The 18347-nt window shown below is 45.1% G+C and overlaps 1 protein-coding gene across 1 annotated transcript in view; it reads left to right on the top strand.

Moving 5' to 3' along the window:
• Positions 1-18347, top strand: part of KCNQ5 (potassium voltage-gated channel subfamily Q member 5) — a 527262-nt gene that overhangs the window by 501245 nt on the left and 7670 nt on the right. The window contains exon 12 of the mRNA XM_083177212.1: positions 9885-10016. Coding sequence (XP_083033338.1) covers positions 9885-10016 — 132 coding nt within the window. The remainder of the gene's footprint in view (positions 1-9884; positions 10017-18347) is intronic.

Here is an 18347-nt window from a genome sequence, read left to right as displayed (position 1 = left end):
GGCTCAGGGTCAGGATCAGCAGAAATCAATCGCAGAATAATCAGGATCAGCAATAATCCACTGGAACAGCAGCAATCCGCAGCACAAGGCTCACGAACAACAGCAAATAGTATTCAAAGCACAAGATCAATCAGGGAGATATCACCAACAAAGGATCAATCAGCCAAGAAATCACCAGCAACTGAATACACGTCTCACTCCTACCGAGACAAACCCACAAAGACAGTAGGGGAAAAAAGAACAGAAGGGGCTGTCAAAGTAAGGGGCCGGACTATCACAATAAATATTGACATTGATGCTGTAACTGAGCAGATTACAGAGGGAAGATTTCATATTGACATAGAAACACACACTCCAACACATTAAAACATATGTTACTAGGTAGATTTTATAGGGGGTCGGACTATATAGATTAATTGGGCCTATTAAAAAGGGCCTAAACAGCGGGAAAATCGTTGGGCCAATGGGACAGATGAAAATCGTGTGCATCGTGAGCATCGGGGAGTTTTACTTAAACATGCGACGCGACCGACGCGATTTAATAGAGAGATCGTGAGAAAAAAAGTAAATCGGTAGTATCGCGTCGGTCGGGGGTACACAATTAAAAGGGCCACGACTCAATCAACAAGATGCCGATATGAAAAACCGACGCGAAAAAAACACATCGTGAGTACATAACTATATCGGGGGTATCTTATCGGTCGGGAGCATCGTTACCATACAAAAAAACCACCGATGCGACGCGATGCTCAAGACTCTCAAGATTGATATCGGTGTGGCCGTGCTAGGAAACAAGTACCTATTTAATTAATCATTGGGGGGGGGGGGGGATTTCAGAGTATGGGGGATATAGCAACTAGTAATAGATCTCTATTATCAGTAATCTATTTATGCAAAGTTACAGGAAAATGATGAATCAGCTGTCTCCTCTGTCACCCACTACATCTAAAGAAAGACCATTATCATCTAGCTTCCGTGGCAAACCCAATGCAGAACTCACATTTTATATTTTGTAATACTGCAATTACTAAAATGAGTTGCACGAAATAAGCTTTCAATTTAAATGTAGTTGGTTCTTTCAAGAGACATACCGCAGCTTAAAAGGATGGTGGGGCTTAAGGGGTTATGGTATTAAGAGACACCAACATGTTATCATCATCTATATTTTGTGAGACTGGAGATTGTTGATTGGCCAGTTATAAATCCAGTGTGATCTTGGTGTATGATCTTTAATTTTTATTAAAGAAAAAAACTCAGCATTATTATCACACAAAAAAGGTTCCGTAAACTGATTATCTATAATCACTGTGATAGTCTTGTTTCTTATGCAAGCCCTTGGCAAAAAAAGGAGAATGCCACTTCTCTTTCCAAAGAACAAACAATATAGGTGATGCTTGAAGTACAGGGTCATGACACGTTAACGATAAAATACGTTTATTGTACAAACATAAACACCAAAAAATAGAAATAGTATGTCCAATCAACACAATAAAAGAAATTCTGGGAGTGGGACAAACTTTAAAAATGCTTTGCTACACTTTTTGGGTTCAGAGACGAGTCCCTCACATATACATTGCATTTGCACAGGGTTGCTGACAGGGGGGGAAGCAGGTACTAATTACCTGGGCCTGGGCATGCTGGAGGGGCATGGCGGGGGCCCTGGTCCGACTCCCCCCCTTCCCCCCCCGGGCAGCAGCACACACCTACAGCATGTGCTGACAGCAGGCTCAGCATGAGCGTCTTACTGACAGCGTGAGAGCTCATGCTGAGCCTGCTGTCAGCGCAGCACATGCTGTAGGTGTGTGCTGCTGCTGCTGCTGAGAGGGGGACAATAACAGTCCACCCAGACTTTAAAGTGTTTTTCACCTCCCATAAACATTGGGGGGGTGGCCTAATTGTGGGAGGTGGTCACGCCTCCTGCGATTAGGACACACCCCTAAAATTTAACCGGGGCCCAGCATACCTCTCGGCGGCCCTGCATATGCATGTCTATATATGTGTAGTTCCTTTAATAAAAATGGTGTGACAGCAAGATGAGCCCACCAATAACAGGACAAAATGATTGAGTCTGCACTTTTAATTATGGTGAAATTTGATTAGACCAACATATAGGCTATATGTATATTGTATAGAAACCCAAGAAGTGGAATGTTTCAGACTGTAAAGAAACGCGCTGCGAATACTAAGGAAATGGCAACTTTGATCAGAGCCACATTACATAGCTATTTTGGCAATTTGAGAAGGGGGACCTACAGTATCAGTCATTTGCCTCACCGGAGATGGCTTATTATCTGTCTTGGCCCTATATTTCCAGCACCAGCTATTTCTTTCAAATGTTTATTATTTATGAGCTGTCTAGAAAAGGGAAAGTTGTGAAGACAAACTGGTGTGTTTAATAGTTGTGGGGTAAAATAATGTGTGTTGTGTGTGAGTAGAGGAAGTTCTAGTGAAGAGATGATTTCTCAGAGAATGTTTAATGTTTTTATATTGGGAATTCCATAAGGGGTCAGCAGCATAGGAGAAATGTTGTATAAGGGAGTGTAAGAGATTAACAGATGCAAGTGCGAAAGTGTTTTAAGTTGATATTTAAGATATATGAAGGATATATGCCACTATTGCCCGCCTAGCAGCCACGTCATCGTGCGGCTCCTTCCTTAGTTGCTGGCTCCGTTTTGTTTTGCCAAGACACAGGGATGCTACTTTGGAACCAAGAGGACCGATCTACGCCGGAGGACCTGGTATAATTTCCTTCCACAGGTACCCCTATGGATTTCTTCAGGACAGCACGGATGGACGGTTACCTACCTATGGGGTCAAGATAGGGAAGTATCAGTATGAAAGGGCTCTTTAATGTGGGGGAGGCTTGCTGGGACTCATAGTTCCACAGCAATATACAATAGTTTATTCTATTTTTTACACATTTATCAGCCCGGTACCCACAGCCAAGGGGTACCGGGGACAGCCTCAGGCTTCAGCCTGGGTAGGTAAATGCTGGAGGGAGGGACCCCTTCATTGGGGGGTCTCCACTCCCCCAGGTCCCTTGCCCAGGCTAACCGGGGTAATGCTTTGGCCGCGGGACATTATATAGTATGTGTCTCCCAGCTGTGGCATTACCCTGCTGGCTGGTTGGTCCTGGTGCCGGTTCTTAAAATACGAGGGACCCCTACTCGTATTGTCCCCCATATTTTGGAAACCAGGACCAGCCCTTGGGCCTGGTGCTGGTTTAAACAATACAGGGAACCCCAACTTGGTTTGTTTCCTGATTTTTTTGAACCAGGACTATTTGAGTCTGGGGCTGGTTATGCCCGTGGGGGGGGACCCCACGCCGTTTTACAGTGCATTAAAAAAGCAGCTTGCATAGCCCAAAAAGTGGCAAAATGGTTATGCTTAGCCGCAAGTGAAGGGAAGGTGTTTGAAAAATTATGCAAGCAAGGCTCTGATGGTTCTTGTACAGGCAAATAAGTATTGAAAAACACTGCTACTTCTATTAGGCTTACAATACTATCCCTTTAAACTTATGAATTGCACAGGTTCTATGGTTGAGTAAAACCATGTGTGTGCAGGTTTGAAGTCAGCCAGCAACAGAACCTGTGCAATTCATCATTTTCCCAGAATGAGTTATGTGGTGAGAGACACAATTCACTTCTAGTTGTCTACCTATTTTAGGATTAGAAGCCACAGGCACTGGTTTTGCATGTTTTATTGAACAATTTGAGTTGGTCTTGGACCTCAACCCAAGCCCCCCCTGCAAGTGTCCTAAGGTCCCCCAGGGTGACCACTGCTGTAATCTGTTTAAAGCAAGTGACAAGAATAAGAGTGCATAAGGGATGTCTTTATTTCATGTGTCACAGTTCCACTCTTAGAAGAGAAAGAGAAAATACCGGTAGGTTGTGTAATGCACATAATGTTGATCATAATATAGGGGCACCTTCAGTCCCACACTGACAGGCAAATTACACCATGCTTTTAAAAAGGAAACCATGACACATGCTCTGTTTTGATTACTCACAAGCAACTGTGCCTGGCTGGAGCATAACATGCACACATAAAACGTGTACAGGGTCGTAAGATTTCTATAGCCGGGAATACACGATGCATGAGAAGAGGCTCTGAAGTCTGCCCCCAATGCAGGAGTGTATGTAGGACCTGCGCTACTGTTACCTCATGGATTTGTGAGGGGTGGAAACACACATACAGCAGAAACAGTCAGGGGAGCAGCGCTGACCAGAGGAAAGGGTGCTGGGCCCCCTGAACAGGGCCATTATCGATGAGGTACACAAAACAGTTTGGTGCTCCCCAACATTGCGCACAGCAGCCTACCTAGTTGTATATGGAGGGTTTTCCCTTTGCCCCCTCATAGAATATGGTGCAAACAAAAGATATACATAACTTATGACCAGGCGCTGATCTTATGACCCTGGGGGGGGGGGATATGGTACTTGTTTCCTAGCACGGCGCCCAGATTTTCTACGTACGGCACCATAGGGAAATCGTATCGCATCGCATGGCTGCAATTTTTTCATGTAATTTGAAATTTTTACTTGACACCACAATATTGCATTGCATACGATTTTATAGGGTGTACAATGCCATGACATTAGGTATACAATCATATGATTGTATGTCCCAAAAATAGATGTAATGCATCCCCCCACTATCCCCTCTAACCTGAAGCATGGCGAGCACCCCCCACTATCCACGTCAGCGTGGAGTTGGTTCTATATAGTGTCCGAGCCCAAAGTGTGGCGAGCGCAGCGAGCCCCACGTGGGGGCGTGGATTACTTTACATGTATTCCACGTCCGCTTGCCACGCTTTGGGCTCGTCACACTATATAAATCAACCCCACGCCGACGTGGATTGTGGGGTAATGAAAAAGTCGGAAGACGCGTTCTGCCACCGCTCACCACGCTTTGGGTTGGCGTGGATAGTGGGGGGTGCGTTAACCCTATTTTTTGGGACATACAATCATATGATTGTATACCTAATGTCATGCCATCAAACACCCTATAAAATGACATGCGATCGTGGGGCAGATCTCTGGGAAAATCACGTGTCTCAGGTGGTGTGGACACCACTTGAGACCTTGAAAAAGACTCCAGCAGGAGTCGAAACTGGGAGTACCGTCTGGTTGACTCAGGAGAGAGGTGCCGGGACCTGAGACCTGTGATTTGCCCCGGGACTGACATGTGCTATTTGAACTGGCGATCAGTTCCAACATATCTGGTAATTTCTCTACCTTTGAGTCAATAAGAGGCTCCCTACATGGATTTTTGAAATATCATTGTTTTACTTGAATTTTACATTGTCATTCATACATCTGGAGGATCTGAATGTAACCCACCAGAAATTGTTTTGTGTTTATTAAAATATTGTTGTACCCAACTGTACTTCACTATATCAATATTTCGCCCCCGCATGGTACCATCGGTATATAAAACGGCAGAGAGGCACCACATGTGTTGAACATATCAGTGCCTGGTCATAAGTTATGTATATCTTTTGTTTGCACCATTATCGATGAGGGACTGCTGGGACTCTTGTCCTGAGCCCAGACAGACAGGAGGCCTAGGTCCCCTCTATAACTGTGTACAAGTATATAATTATATAAATGGCCACCATAATGGAAGAGACAAACCGACAATACAGACTAATAAATGCAAACTATCACATACTGTAGGAACACTAGGAAGCAACAGAGTTAATGGTAGGCAGAGATAAGGTACTTTTATGTCTGCAGGATTCAAACAGAACTACTATCTCACTGGGAATCTCCAGTTGGCAGTTGTAAGGCAAGGCTTATCTGTGACAGGTAGGTGGCTGGGCTGGGGTATATGTGTGTGTCAGAGGGAGGTGGCTGGGGCAGACCTAAGTATATGTATGTGAGAGGAAGATGGTTGGGGTATGTGTGTCTATGTGAGTTAGATGGAGCTGCCATGAGGGTATTTATATATACTGAGGTAGCTGAGGCAGAGCTGGAGTATCATAGATTTATATGTTATAATAACACCCACCCCCAAAGTCCACCTACATTAGTCACAGTTCTGACCACCTAGAGGGGTCTGCCTATGTTGTCAGTACCAGGCCCCACAATTTCTGATGGCAGCCCTGTCCCTGAAGGCTTAATCCGGATCAGGACATGGATTCCCATTTTGTGAAACTTCAGATGAACAGTTGTCATCCTGCTTCTCAACTGCACCATTTTGTAACTTTATAGTGAGTATTACATCAAAGTACATACCATTTATAGGGGCATAGGCGCCGAAACCATGGGTGCTCCGGGGCCCGAGCACCCACGGAAATTGTGGAGCACCCACGGCACGGGCCACGGCAGCGGGGTCCCAGCAGCGGATATGCTGTCATCAGCGGGGGTCCCTGCGTTGGATGGGAACTAGTAGCGGTATTAATACCACTGCTAGTTCCCATTTTCTGCAGGGACCCTGCTGCTGACAGCATATCCGCTGCTGGGACCCCGCTGGATCCAGGATCCCCAGCGGCGGCTGCGGGTGAGTCCCGGGGGGTGGGGTGGTAGTGTGTGTGTGTATGGGGGGGTGTAGTCTGTGGGGGCGGGAGCACCCACCGGAAAAAATATAAATCGGCGTCCCTGTATAGGCGTCCCTGTATAGGGGGAATGGCAAGAAAACGCAGGTGTAGTGTGCCACTTCGGGGGAGGTCCATGGCAGCTGCCTTATGCCAAATGCAGCCGCTGTGACCCGAAACATGGCCGACTAGTGCTTGGCTACACAGGTAAGCTACGCAGCCAAGGAGCTGCCAGTTTTGCTTTGTAGTGAAGCACTCACACAGTAGTGATGTGCCCACAAAACTTTGCGGGCACATAGCATGGAGGGACCGGGTATCTGGGGCAGCCTTGCCCTGTGCTGGGCACCCTCCCACACACACACTACTGCTGCTGCCAGTCTTGCAAAAGTACAACTGAGCCTAAATAAGGCCCATACTAACTTCAGTACTGACTAACTTCAGTACTAACTAACTTCAGTACTCGACAGACCTCTGTTTCTGAGCAAGAGGTAGAACTGTGTCAAACTGAATTGCTGCAGAACTGTCATCCTATGATAGAGCCATGTTAAAAGTTACTAAGCTCAAATTTTTATAAAGAACCAATGTAATAATAATAATAATAATAATAATAAGTTTAGAAGGAATCTGCACCTGGAAGTACAAGACTAGGCTACCAGCACAGTGCCCTTGTGTACCTGGCATGAAGGGTCATGCATACGCAGTACAGAATAGATGGGCCAAGTTTATGCTTACTGAGCATCGTTCAGTTGCCTCAACATTTATTTCATAATGAGATGTGAAAAATACGACTTTTCCAGGCTATTTCATAAATAGATTCCATGAGAAGTTGAAATGACATCATTTATTTTCATCTTGACAATAGTCCCGATTTTTGGAACATTAAATGCATCTTAAAATGGAGGTGGACATGATTTGGACAGGGCAAGGCATGGTTTGTGAAGATCTGGGACATGGTCTCATTTGTCCAGATTTTTCAATCAGGAATATTGCAACCTATAACATTGCAACCTATTTAGCTGTTTTATCCACGATTCTTAAATACGTTTATAGATGACTCCTTTCATTCCTAAAACATACCTTAAAATGAATTCCCATGCACAGTAGTATATATAGTAGTATGTTCTAGCCTACTCAGTAATATACGGTGATTGCCATCACACACAGCAATTATTCACTTTTTAATGAGGCTCCATATAAAAGTGTCCCATACATAAAGGGGTTGTGCACATGTCATTAAATGCAACAGGCGAGCTCTCGGATGAAAGCAAATGTTATTCAAAAATATTATATAACCCCTTTAAAAGGTGAAGGGTTTACCAGCAGTGCAGCTTCAGGTTTTCTCAAATCTCAAAATCAGGATCTTATTAGAGCCAAAACATGTGACAGACGATAGCCAATAAGATCCAGATTTGACATTTAGTAAATCCGGGTAAATCTAAGTAAATCCGAACCTGCACATCTAGAAATTTCTATATTTATGTTTTTTGACAATTTTTGGTTTGCAACAATTTTTTTGTATATTTCCAGAAATATGTAAATATATAATAAATAATTTCTGTAGTATATATGGATAAAATAGAATGTCTTTTTCCATGTCAGATATACCGTACAGTATAGCACTGTTATTTTCCTTTGGTCTTTTGCTGCCCTCTAGTGGCGTTTATACAAAACTTTTAGCCTGAATGAAATGACCATGTCAGGCAATACACAATTCATGAAGTACAAGGAAGAGTGACAAGTAGACAAAACACTGCTATTTAGTAGCCACATCATCGTGCAGAACTGCAAAAAATGGGCAAAACCATGTGCACGGCAGGTGGGGCGAATGTAACATTTTGCAGAGAGAGTCAGATTTGGGTGAAGTGTGTTCAAACTGAAATCTACAGTAAATTGCACTGTAAAAATAAAGCAACCAGTATTTACCCTGCACAGAAACATAATAACTCACCAAAATCTAACTCGCCCCACCTGCAGTGCATATGGCTTTGCTCATTTTGAGAACAAGGGGCCTGATTCTGGTTGACTCGCTAAGCAGCGTCAATTTGCTGCTTAGCAAGTCAACTAACGCTGCCTCCTGAGTGAGTGAATGCCTGCCCTCGCGCGTAAATTCCTTGCTCATTGCAAATGGATGTTTTGCATAAACATCCATTTGCAAGGGTGCGTACAGGGTGAAATCATTTGCTGCCCTATAACGGGGTGGGCGGCTGACTTCCTGTAATGTCAGCTGTCCATCCCCGGGCAGGCAGCTGCCTGCTTGCAATCAAATGGGGATGCACAGTTATTTCGTGGGTACACCCAAGAAACGCTGGGCATCCCATTGCGAACCCCACCTGCCTGCCTCAAGCCCCTCCCCCCTGTGCAAAAGCCTTGGCAACTATGCAAGTCTCCAAAAGCATCCGCACAGCAGCCCTGCACTTGCGCATATTCGAATATGCGTATGTGCAGAGGACAAACATCGTTCCCTGGTGCAGATACGCTGGGGATCAAACAGATCAGAATGACCCCCATGGTCTGAATGAGGCCCAATGTACAGTAGAAAGACAGTGGCAGGTATTCAATGCTGGTGCAAGCGGCCGGCGAGGGGGTTAAACTGCGAGGATCACAGAAAACCAGTGATCCTCGCAGTTTAAACCCTGCGTCGGCCGTTCGCACTATGCAACGTTCTGGGGGAATCCTCGCCGTCACAGAATTCCCCTGAACTGCGAGAGCTGCGGCTAGTGCAGCAAACTCGCTGTAATTAGCCTCGATTCTCGCAGTTTTTGGAGGCACATACGCCAGCCGCTCGCCGGCCGCTCAAAAAACGGAGCGAGAGGGAATTTGCGTATGAGGGGGGGTCAGTTGAATACTGACAGGGTGAGCGGTGACTGCGAGCAAAAAGTCCTGCTCGCAGTCACCGCTCGCCCACGGCATTGAATATATGCCAATATGTTTTCCATATACCCTCTCTTGAGACATACTTGTGTGATAAATGCAATAGCCTGCAAATTGCAGATAGCTGCAAAATGTCAGAGGTGTAGACATAATTTTAAAAGCTGCAATTGAAAAAAAAAATTGCTTATTTAATTCTTGTGGCAAACTTAGCAACATACTGCAGCCTATGACATTTGCCCCTATTTTGTATTGTTTACAGGTCCTGTGAAATTCATAATGTGCTGTATATGATGTATGATATTAGCTCAGTGAGGGGGGCTTTTTTTTTTTTTTTAGTTAACCTAAAGGAAAAATTAGGTAACATCTAATGAAAAATGTGCCGTCTTCTCTAGACAGGTCCCGGGACGTATTCATACCTTACCCTTACAATGATGTGATAGGAAATAGTGACAATAACTAATTCATTTCTCTACAGAATCATGAAGTTCCATGTAGCAAAGAGGAAATTTAAGGAGACCTTACGCCCTTATGATGTGAAAGATGTAATTGAGCAATACTCTGCTGGCCATTTGGACATGTTATGCAGAATAAAGAGTCTTCAGACACGGTTAGTAATAGAAATAATAATAATAGTACTGTACTGTACTGTAGTGTGGAATTACTGACCGATTTGCCAGATACTAGCCCTTGGCTGTATTGTTGTTTATACTGAAATTTAGAAGTGGTAGCATGGATTTTTATCTGAACAACAAGGGCTTCCTTAGCCCCGATAAGCTTTAGGGTAATATTTTAACTATATAGCAAATAGCCATCATTGTCTTGTTTACATATCTATATAATTATAGATAGGACGGTACTTGTTTCCTATCTGGGCGCCCAGATTTTCTACGTACGGCACCGTAATGATATCGGATCGCATCGGATTTGGTACTCGATGATGTACGATGGCATACGATGCTATCCGATCCGATCCGATTTCATTTTAAATCGGTTCGCATCGCATGCGGTGACGCGATGAACCAGATTTTTACATTGGAATCAATGTTAAATGGTCCCTGAGACCCGATTTTACATTGATTTCAATGTAATAACCCCGCAAACCCACGATTTGTATAGGAAACCCCCCCTGATGGTTTAAAATGCGCCTCCATTGTTAACGCCACCCCAGTATTGACGTCAACCCGAAGCGTGGCGAGCGCAGCGAGCCCCGCGAGGGGCGGCGGTACGCGTCCTCCGACTTTTTCATACCCCCACTATCCACGTCGGCGTGGAGTTGAGAATAGAAAGTGTGGCGAGCGCAGCGAGCCACCGAGCCCGAAGCGTGGCGAGGGGACGCGGATACCTGTGAAGCCCGCGAGGGGACACGGATACCTGTGAAGTATCCGCGTCCGCTCGCCACGCTTCGGGCTCGGTGGCTCGCTGCGCTCGCCACACTTTCTATTCTCAACTCCACGCCGACGTGGATAGTGGGGGTATGAAAAAGTCGGAGGACGCGTACCGCCGCCGCTCGCCACGCTTCGGGTTGACGTCAATACTGTGTTTCTGTGCAGATGTCACAAGGGGAGGGCTTTGAAGGGTAAATAAATACAGTAGTGTTACAGATGGGCCATCCTATGGGCCAACCATAAAAGCGGGAACGAAATCGGATCGCATCGCATCGTTCAATATCGTGTATGTGCATTTGTGGTATCCGATGTGATGCGATCCGATTTTTATACGGAGAATAGCATGGTGCGCAATTAACGTAGCGGGCGCCCAGATAGGAAACAAGTACCGATAGCATTGTTATAATTACTATAATCATTTAGGTACTCTTTACCTAGCACGGCGCCCATCGCGGCCATCAAATGCACTAAAAAACGGGTGCGACGCGATGCCCGCGATTTCCCATAGGGAACAATGTTAAAAGTGCGATTGGACGCGATTTTACTGTTCAATGCCTCAATGCCCGCGATTTTTGCATAGAAAACAATGTTAAATGGGCCACAGAGCCCAAATAGTCCCCCTGAAGTGTGAAATGGCCCCCACAATTGTTAACGCCACCCCACGATCAACGTGAACCCGAAGCGTGGCGAGCGCAGCGGTACGCGTCCTCCGACCTTTTCATACCCCCACTATCCACGTCGGCGTGGAGTTGAGAATAGAATAGTGTGGCGAGCGCAGCGAGCCACCGAGCCCGAAGCGTGGCGAGGGGACGCGGATACCTTCACAGGTAAACGCGTCCCTTTGCGGGCTTCACAGGTATCCGCGTCCGCTCGCCACGCTTCGGGCTCGGTGGCTCGCTGCGCTCGCCACACTATTCTATTCTCAACTCCACGCCGACGTGGATAGTGGGGGTATGAAAAGGTCGGAGGACGCGTACCGCCGCCGCTCGCCACGCTTCGGGTTCACGTTGATCGTGGGGTGGCGTTAACAATTGTGGGGGCCATTTCAGACTTCAGGGGGACTATTAGGGCTCTGTGGCCCATTTAACATTGTTTCCTATGGAAAAATCGCGGGCATTGAGGCATTGAACAGTAAAATCGCGTCCAATCTCACTTTTAACATTGATCCCTGCGGGCATCGCGGGCATCGCGTCACACCCGTTTTTTTAGTGCATGCGATGGCCGCGATTTTTTACCCCCGATGACCGCGATGGACATCGTGGGCGCCGTTCTAGGTAAAGAGTACCATCATCTATTAGTCTTTTGTAATTTTAGATGCAACCAGGTGAAATCAATGATCTTCCTATAGTGATGCAGTGACTTTTTTTTTAGACAATTAAATCTCAAAGTGTAAACTGGCCTTTAACTGTATGTATTACACTGTGCACTAAATTGTTCATGTGACAATAAATTAAGTATTTCAGGGAGAGCTCAGCTGCATTAAAACATCAAAAGAAACCTTCACAAGGCTGCTACACAAATGACGCAGTCCTGGGCATAATATGGGCATAATATGGTGCTGTAACCAAGTTAGCCTTTCTCCTATGTGTACAGAATCTGATAAAATGCAGGGGCAGGTTCTTTGAGCTTGCATGGACGGACTAAAGGTGCATACACACTACAATTTTTTTGACCAATATCATTAATTTTGGACCTTCTGAATGATATTGGTCAAAATAACGTTTAGTGTGTATGCTACGAACGATGAACAACTATGCGCGTACCTGCAGGTTGTTCATCAAGGTTGTCAAATTCGGATATCTTTCAAAAAAGCTATGGAGTCTATCTAGATCATTCATCATTAGTTGTCTTCGTCAAACTGTTCATTGAGGACACTGGGGAAGTACAAAATTGGTCACCAATGTCTTTCAGTGTGTATGCACCATAAGGAATGGACAGAGCATGTGGGTCATCCAAAGAGTCATTAGGTCAATAAAAGTAGCAATTTAATAAATAAATGTATTTATCACCAGTTATTTATATAAGGCGCACACTTCTGCAGCGCTTTCATAAATAAATGTAAAATAAACACTGCTGAGGGAATGGGATCATTCGTCAGACTGCATTTAGGTCTACAGTCATTAGGTCGACCCCACTAGGTCGACTGGCAGGAAGGTCGACCTGACTTAAGGTCGACATGGGCCAAGGTCGACATGACTTAAGGTCGAATTTGCATAAAGGTCGACATGAGGAAGGTCGACTGGTCATAAGGTCGACATAGGTTTTTCACTGTTTTTTATCCGAATGTCGACACAGTCGACATGGACACAGTTGGCAATGAGAATCGGACCCTCGCATCGCTCGCTATGCTTCAGGCACGGTGCCTCGCTGCGCTCGGCACACTATTTTATTCTCCCACCACGCCCTAGTGGATGGTAGGGCATGAAATACCGCCTGTCGGCACATGTCGGCTCAAACAACAGTGAAAAACCCATGTCGACCTTATGACCAGTCGACCTTCCTCATGTCGACCTTTATGCAAATTCGACCTTAAGTCATGTCGACCTTGGCCCATGTCGACCTTAAGTCAGGTCGACCTTCCTGCCAGTCGACCTAGTGGGGTCGACCTAATGACTGTAGACCTAAATGCAGTCTGACGAATGACCGCATCCCGTGCTGAGAAACAAGCCCCTCTTTTTAACATAAAAAATATAAATTAACAAATAAAATAAACCATGTACATCCCTAATAACATTCAGTAATAATAATTGTAGCCCTCCAATATATGGGAATACATATTTCATAATGGGGACACTTCCTTTTCGGCAGCTTGTGTGCTACAGGTGGGAGCAAACATATGTGTTTGTACATACACGGCAGCACTCAGCTACAGTATATCCACCATAGCTAAGATTTTTGCCGCCATCTGTTCCTGCGTTCAGGGTCTGGACCCTTTCGGTTTTTACCCTATCCCAGCAGCCAGTTCTAGAATAGCTATAAACCGCATTTATTGCTACTCAGCGGACAACCTTTCTGTCCAAAAGCTGACCTAAGATGTTTAAATAGGTCCAGTCCTTCAGTTACTTTCATCTTCATGATTGGCTTGACATTTGAACAGTTCTGTTCCATAGAACGTCGCTTGAGACAAGTTGCCTCATTTTATAGGACATGGGCAATGAAACAAACGCCAGTCATTTACATCACATTTTTCGTAAGTATATGTGACAGTGTTGTATCTGATTAAGACTACTGCCCCAACTTAAATCTTGCAAAACAAAAACTAATACAGCTGAGGGCAAAAGTGTTAGGGGATACGGCATGAAAAGCCGGCGGTCGGGATCCCGGCGTTCAAAATCCCGACGGCGGAATCCCGAACGCCGAAATCCCGACATGGGGGGGGGACGTGGATCGCCCATTGCTGCTGGAGACTTGTTTGGCTCGAACACCCACCCATTACACTGGGAGTAAAATTAGCAAGAATCAGCCCTTCTCTGGATGCCCCAACAGCACCACTGCACATGTGCTACATTGACTAATTTCTTTGTGGTTACATGTCAATGCAAAGGATGTTGCGATGCCAGCATCACTGTCACTACCATGCGATGTCTTCCCTAAGCATCTCCACATTATGTCCAACACATGCACAGAAAAGGCCTGAATGTGGCTTCATGACATGTATGCCAATCCAGTGCATAGTCTGAAGAGGCCTGGTGCATTGAAGAGGGAGCTTTGGAGGAGGGAGTCCCAATGGTTAATGTTTATGTATAATATTGGATGATTGTGGACTTGAAAGCAACATGTTTCTTCCTGTATTGATTCAACATATGGGGAAGACTAATTTTTAGGTCTGCAAAGCGGCTAAGTGGAGTGTGTGAGTTGGAGATCCATGTCCATAATGCCAGATAGGTGCAACATCTGCACACAGCTGTGTTACTTGCTCAGTGATGGAGATCAGTTTCACAGTGTGTCGACACTGCTGGCCCCTCATGGACAAACATACTGTCTGTGTCTCACCTCATATAGGCCCTTATTCTGATCTATGCGGCCGGAGCCGCATACGTTGCTCCGGCCGCACAAACCAATCCCCGCCTACAAGACGGATCGCCACGGCCGTCCGTACGCGGACGGCTGGCGATCCGCATGAAAATGGTGGGGCGTACGCCTCCACCATGGTGGGAGCTGCCCCCTGCATTCGATGGTCGACGACCATCGAAGGCAGGGCCGCACGCTCCCCCCGCTCACGCAAGCTTAGACCACACGGACAATCGTCCGTGTGAAAGCTTGTATGGGGGTGGAGAGCTGATATCCGGCGATGTCAGCTTTCCGCCCCCATCACTGGCGTCATAGCCTCATTACCATGCATACGCCCCGCGTTTGCATGGGAACGCCCATGAAACGCGGGGCGTATGCATAGGGAAATGAGGGTATTAAGCCCCTCACGCCCCTATACGCCCCCTTTGCGGCGTATAAAATTTGTGTGCGGCGATTTCGCCTGCACATGCGCAGAGTGACCTCTGCGCATGTGCAGAGTGAAAACATCGGCGGTACGGCCGCACACGGGCCGTACCGCCTAGTTCAGAATAAGGGCCATAGTGGGCTGGTTACTACCCTCAGTCTACTGTGCTAGGCTCTGACACTGCTGCTGTCTTATGGTACCAGACTTCTGGATGACTAGAAGTTTTACCTTTATTTTCTTGTTTATGAGGACAGACCATTGCTTTCTCTTCAAAGTTACTTCATAGTTACCCTGCATGCAAAAGATACATTTTATTTATTTACTTATGAAGTTTCTTATATAGCGCAGCAGATTCCGTTGCGCCTTACAATTGTGTACAACAGTGATAAAACAAACTGGATAACAACAGACAGACTTGGAGGTAAGAGGGCCCTGCTGCAAGCTTACAATCTAGCTAAATGCCTGTCATGTTGTGTGGACTCCACACAACAGCGCCACATTTAGTCACTATGGTGGCACTGCATCCCAAATTGCACTTTTCAACTATATAGACCACAGTAGACAGTGTGATGGAGAGGCGGGTTAGCAGCGGAGGAGGAGTACCGGTACTTTGGGCCATACTCTCCATCTCCCCTCCACAAGTTGCCGAAGACTCCTGTTTTCTTTTGGGCAGTCCTCCTTCCTAGTAGCAGGCAGGATGTGGAGATTATTCCTGGGATTATATGGAGAGGGTGGGGCTAAAATACTGTTAGAGCTTTTAGGATTCTTCATGCATTTGCACTGACAAATCATTTTTCAAATGCTCAAACAATGGCATTGTTTGAGCTTTGAGAAGAGGCCATGGACTATAAAATACCTTGGAATAAAGCATACAGAGAAAGAGAAAGCACAGAATGTCCAGTATGGTGCACCTTTGAAAGGAATGTACGATAAAATGTAACTTTTAATAAAGGATGCTTTTAAAAGATTGCGAACATAAAAACACACTAACACACAGATAAACACAAATAGTGATTTAAAAGAGGAAAAATTCCTCATGCAGTGTGTCCCGGATTTGTAATACAAATGACAAATTGGAAATTTTTATTATAGATGTCTCCTGGTGTGTATGCACCACGGAGAACCCCACTTAAAGGTTTGCTGTTAAATTCAAGAACAGTTGTACTTCATGTGTAACCCTGAAAATGAGATCTACCATGAGATCGGGTTCACATGTATCGATTTCGTGTGTGTTGAAGGGAGATTGACTACTAAGTCCTATTATTCGTGTGATGCAAAATCCCTGTCAGCGCAACCGTTGTATCAATCACTGGTATAGATCGATTGACTTGATATTTACACAGACAATAATTCGTGAATGATTGCAACCTTTTGATAACCCTTCTTAGACAATGAGATCCACTGTGGGATCGGGTTCAGGATTTTGCGCTCAAATGGTTTTACAGAGAGGCTTTGAGACTAATACTGGAAATTACTCCCGGTGCAGGGTGTGGAGAGCGTCTCCGTTACCTGCCCTGATGGCGGTCACCGTAGCCGTGTCTCAAAGAGTCGCCTAAACTCTGTCAGTGAGGCGCATCTGAGGTATGTGCCCTTGCACGGCCTCAGAAAAATCAGAGTGCTGCTGAAGTCAGGTGACGGCCGTCACAACCTGATCAGTAAGCAGCGGGGTTCCGGAACCCCGCTGCTTACTGATCAGGTTGTGACGGCCGTCACCTGACTTCAGCAGCACTCTGATTTTTCTGAGGCCGTGCAAGGGCACATACCTCAGATGCGCCTCACTGACAGAGTTTAGGCGACTCTTTGAGACACGGCTACGGTGACCGCCATCAGGGCAGGTAACGGAGACGCTCTCCACACCCTGCACCGGGAGTAATTTCCAGTATTAGTCTCAAAGCCTCTCTGTAAAACCATTTGAGCGCAAAATCCTGAACCCGATCCCACAGTGGATCTCATTGTCTAAGAAGGGTTATCAAAAGGTTGCAATCATTCACGAATTATTGTCTGTGTAAATATCAAGTCAATCGATCTATACCAGTGATTGATACAACGGTTGCGCTGACAGGGATTTTGCATCACACGAATAATAGGACTTAGTAGTCAATCTCCCTTCAACACACACGAAATCGATACATGTGAACCCGATCTCATGGTAGATCTCATTTTCAGGGTTACACATGAAGTACAACTGTTCTTGAATTTAACAGCAAACCTTTAAGTGGGGTTCTCCGTGGTGCATACACACCAGGAGACATCTATAATAAAAATTTCCAATTTGTCATTTGTATTACAAATCCGGGACACACTGCAAGAGGAATTTTTCCTCTTTTAAATCACTATTTGTGTTTATCTGTGTGTTAGTGTGTTTTTATGTTCGCAATCTTTTAAAAGCATCCTTTATTAAAAGTTACATTTTATCGTACATTCCTTTTAAAGGTGCACCATACTGGACATTCTGTGCTTTCTCTTTCTCTGTATGCTCAAAATTTATGTCCCATGGTAGCACACCCTTACAGGTTGACTCAAGTGAATCCCACACGAAATAACCTATACAAGGGTCCACCTGAATGAAAACGATACTATATTTCCCTGTGCGACTGGTACAAACCCTTGCTCTGTTTATACCTTGGAATAAAACTTTATGGAATTTCTGCTCCTTTTTTTGATTTATATAGAGTCAAACTAAAATGTTTGTTTATTCTCTTGGTTAAGACATAATATTTAGTAAGGTGAATGTTCTGCCATTCCTCTTCTACACACTTGCCTACTCTACCTTTTTTCAGGAAGTTCTCCGCATCCCCCACTTACTAATGAATATGAGGTCCATGAGAAAGGGGCAGGGCCTAGTGGTGCTATTCTATGGTAATTGTTTGTTTTTGCCCTGTCTCCTATTTAAATATGGGAGAATCACAGCATTTTTACAAATATTCTGCCCCCATCACTGTCCACCTGCATCTACTGACTGGGCTTCTCCCTGAAAGGTGAATGAAAAAGTTGGCAAGTATGCGGTTATACATATTTGTAATACTTCTTATATACAGTATATATATATATATATATATATATATATATATATATATATATATATATATATAGATATATATAGATATATATAGATATA

This window comes from Crinia signifera, chromosome 3 (genome assembly GCF_055691185.1).
Source record: "Crinia signifera chromosome 3, ASM5569118v1, whole genome shotgun sequence".
Lineage (NCBI taxonomy): Eukaryota > Metazoa > Chordata > Amphibia > Anura > Myobatrachidae > Crinia > Crinia signifera.
This window is presented reverse-complemented; position numbering and strand designations above follow the sequence as displayed.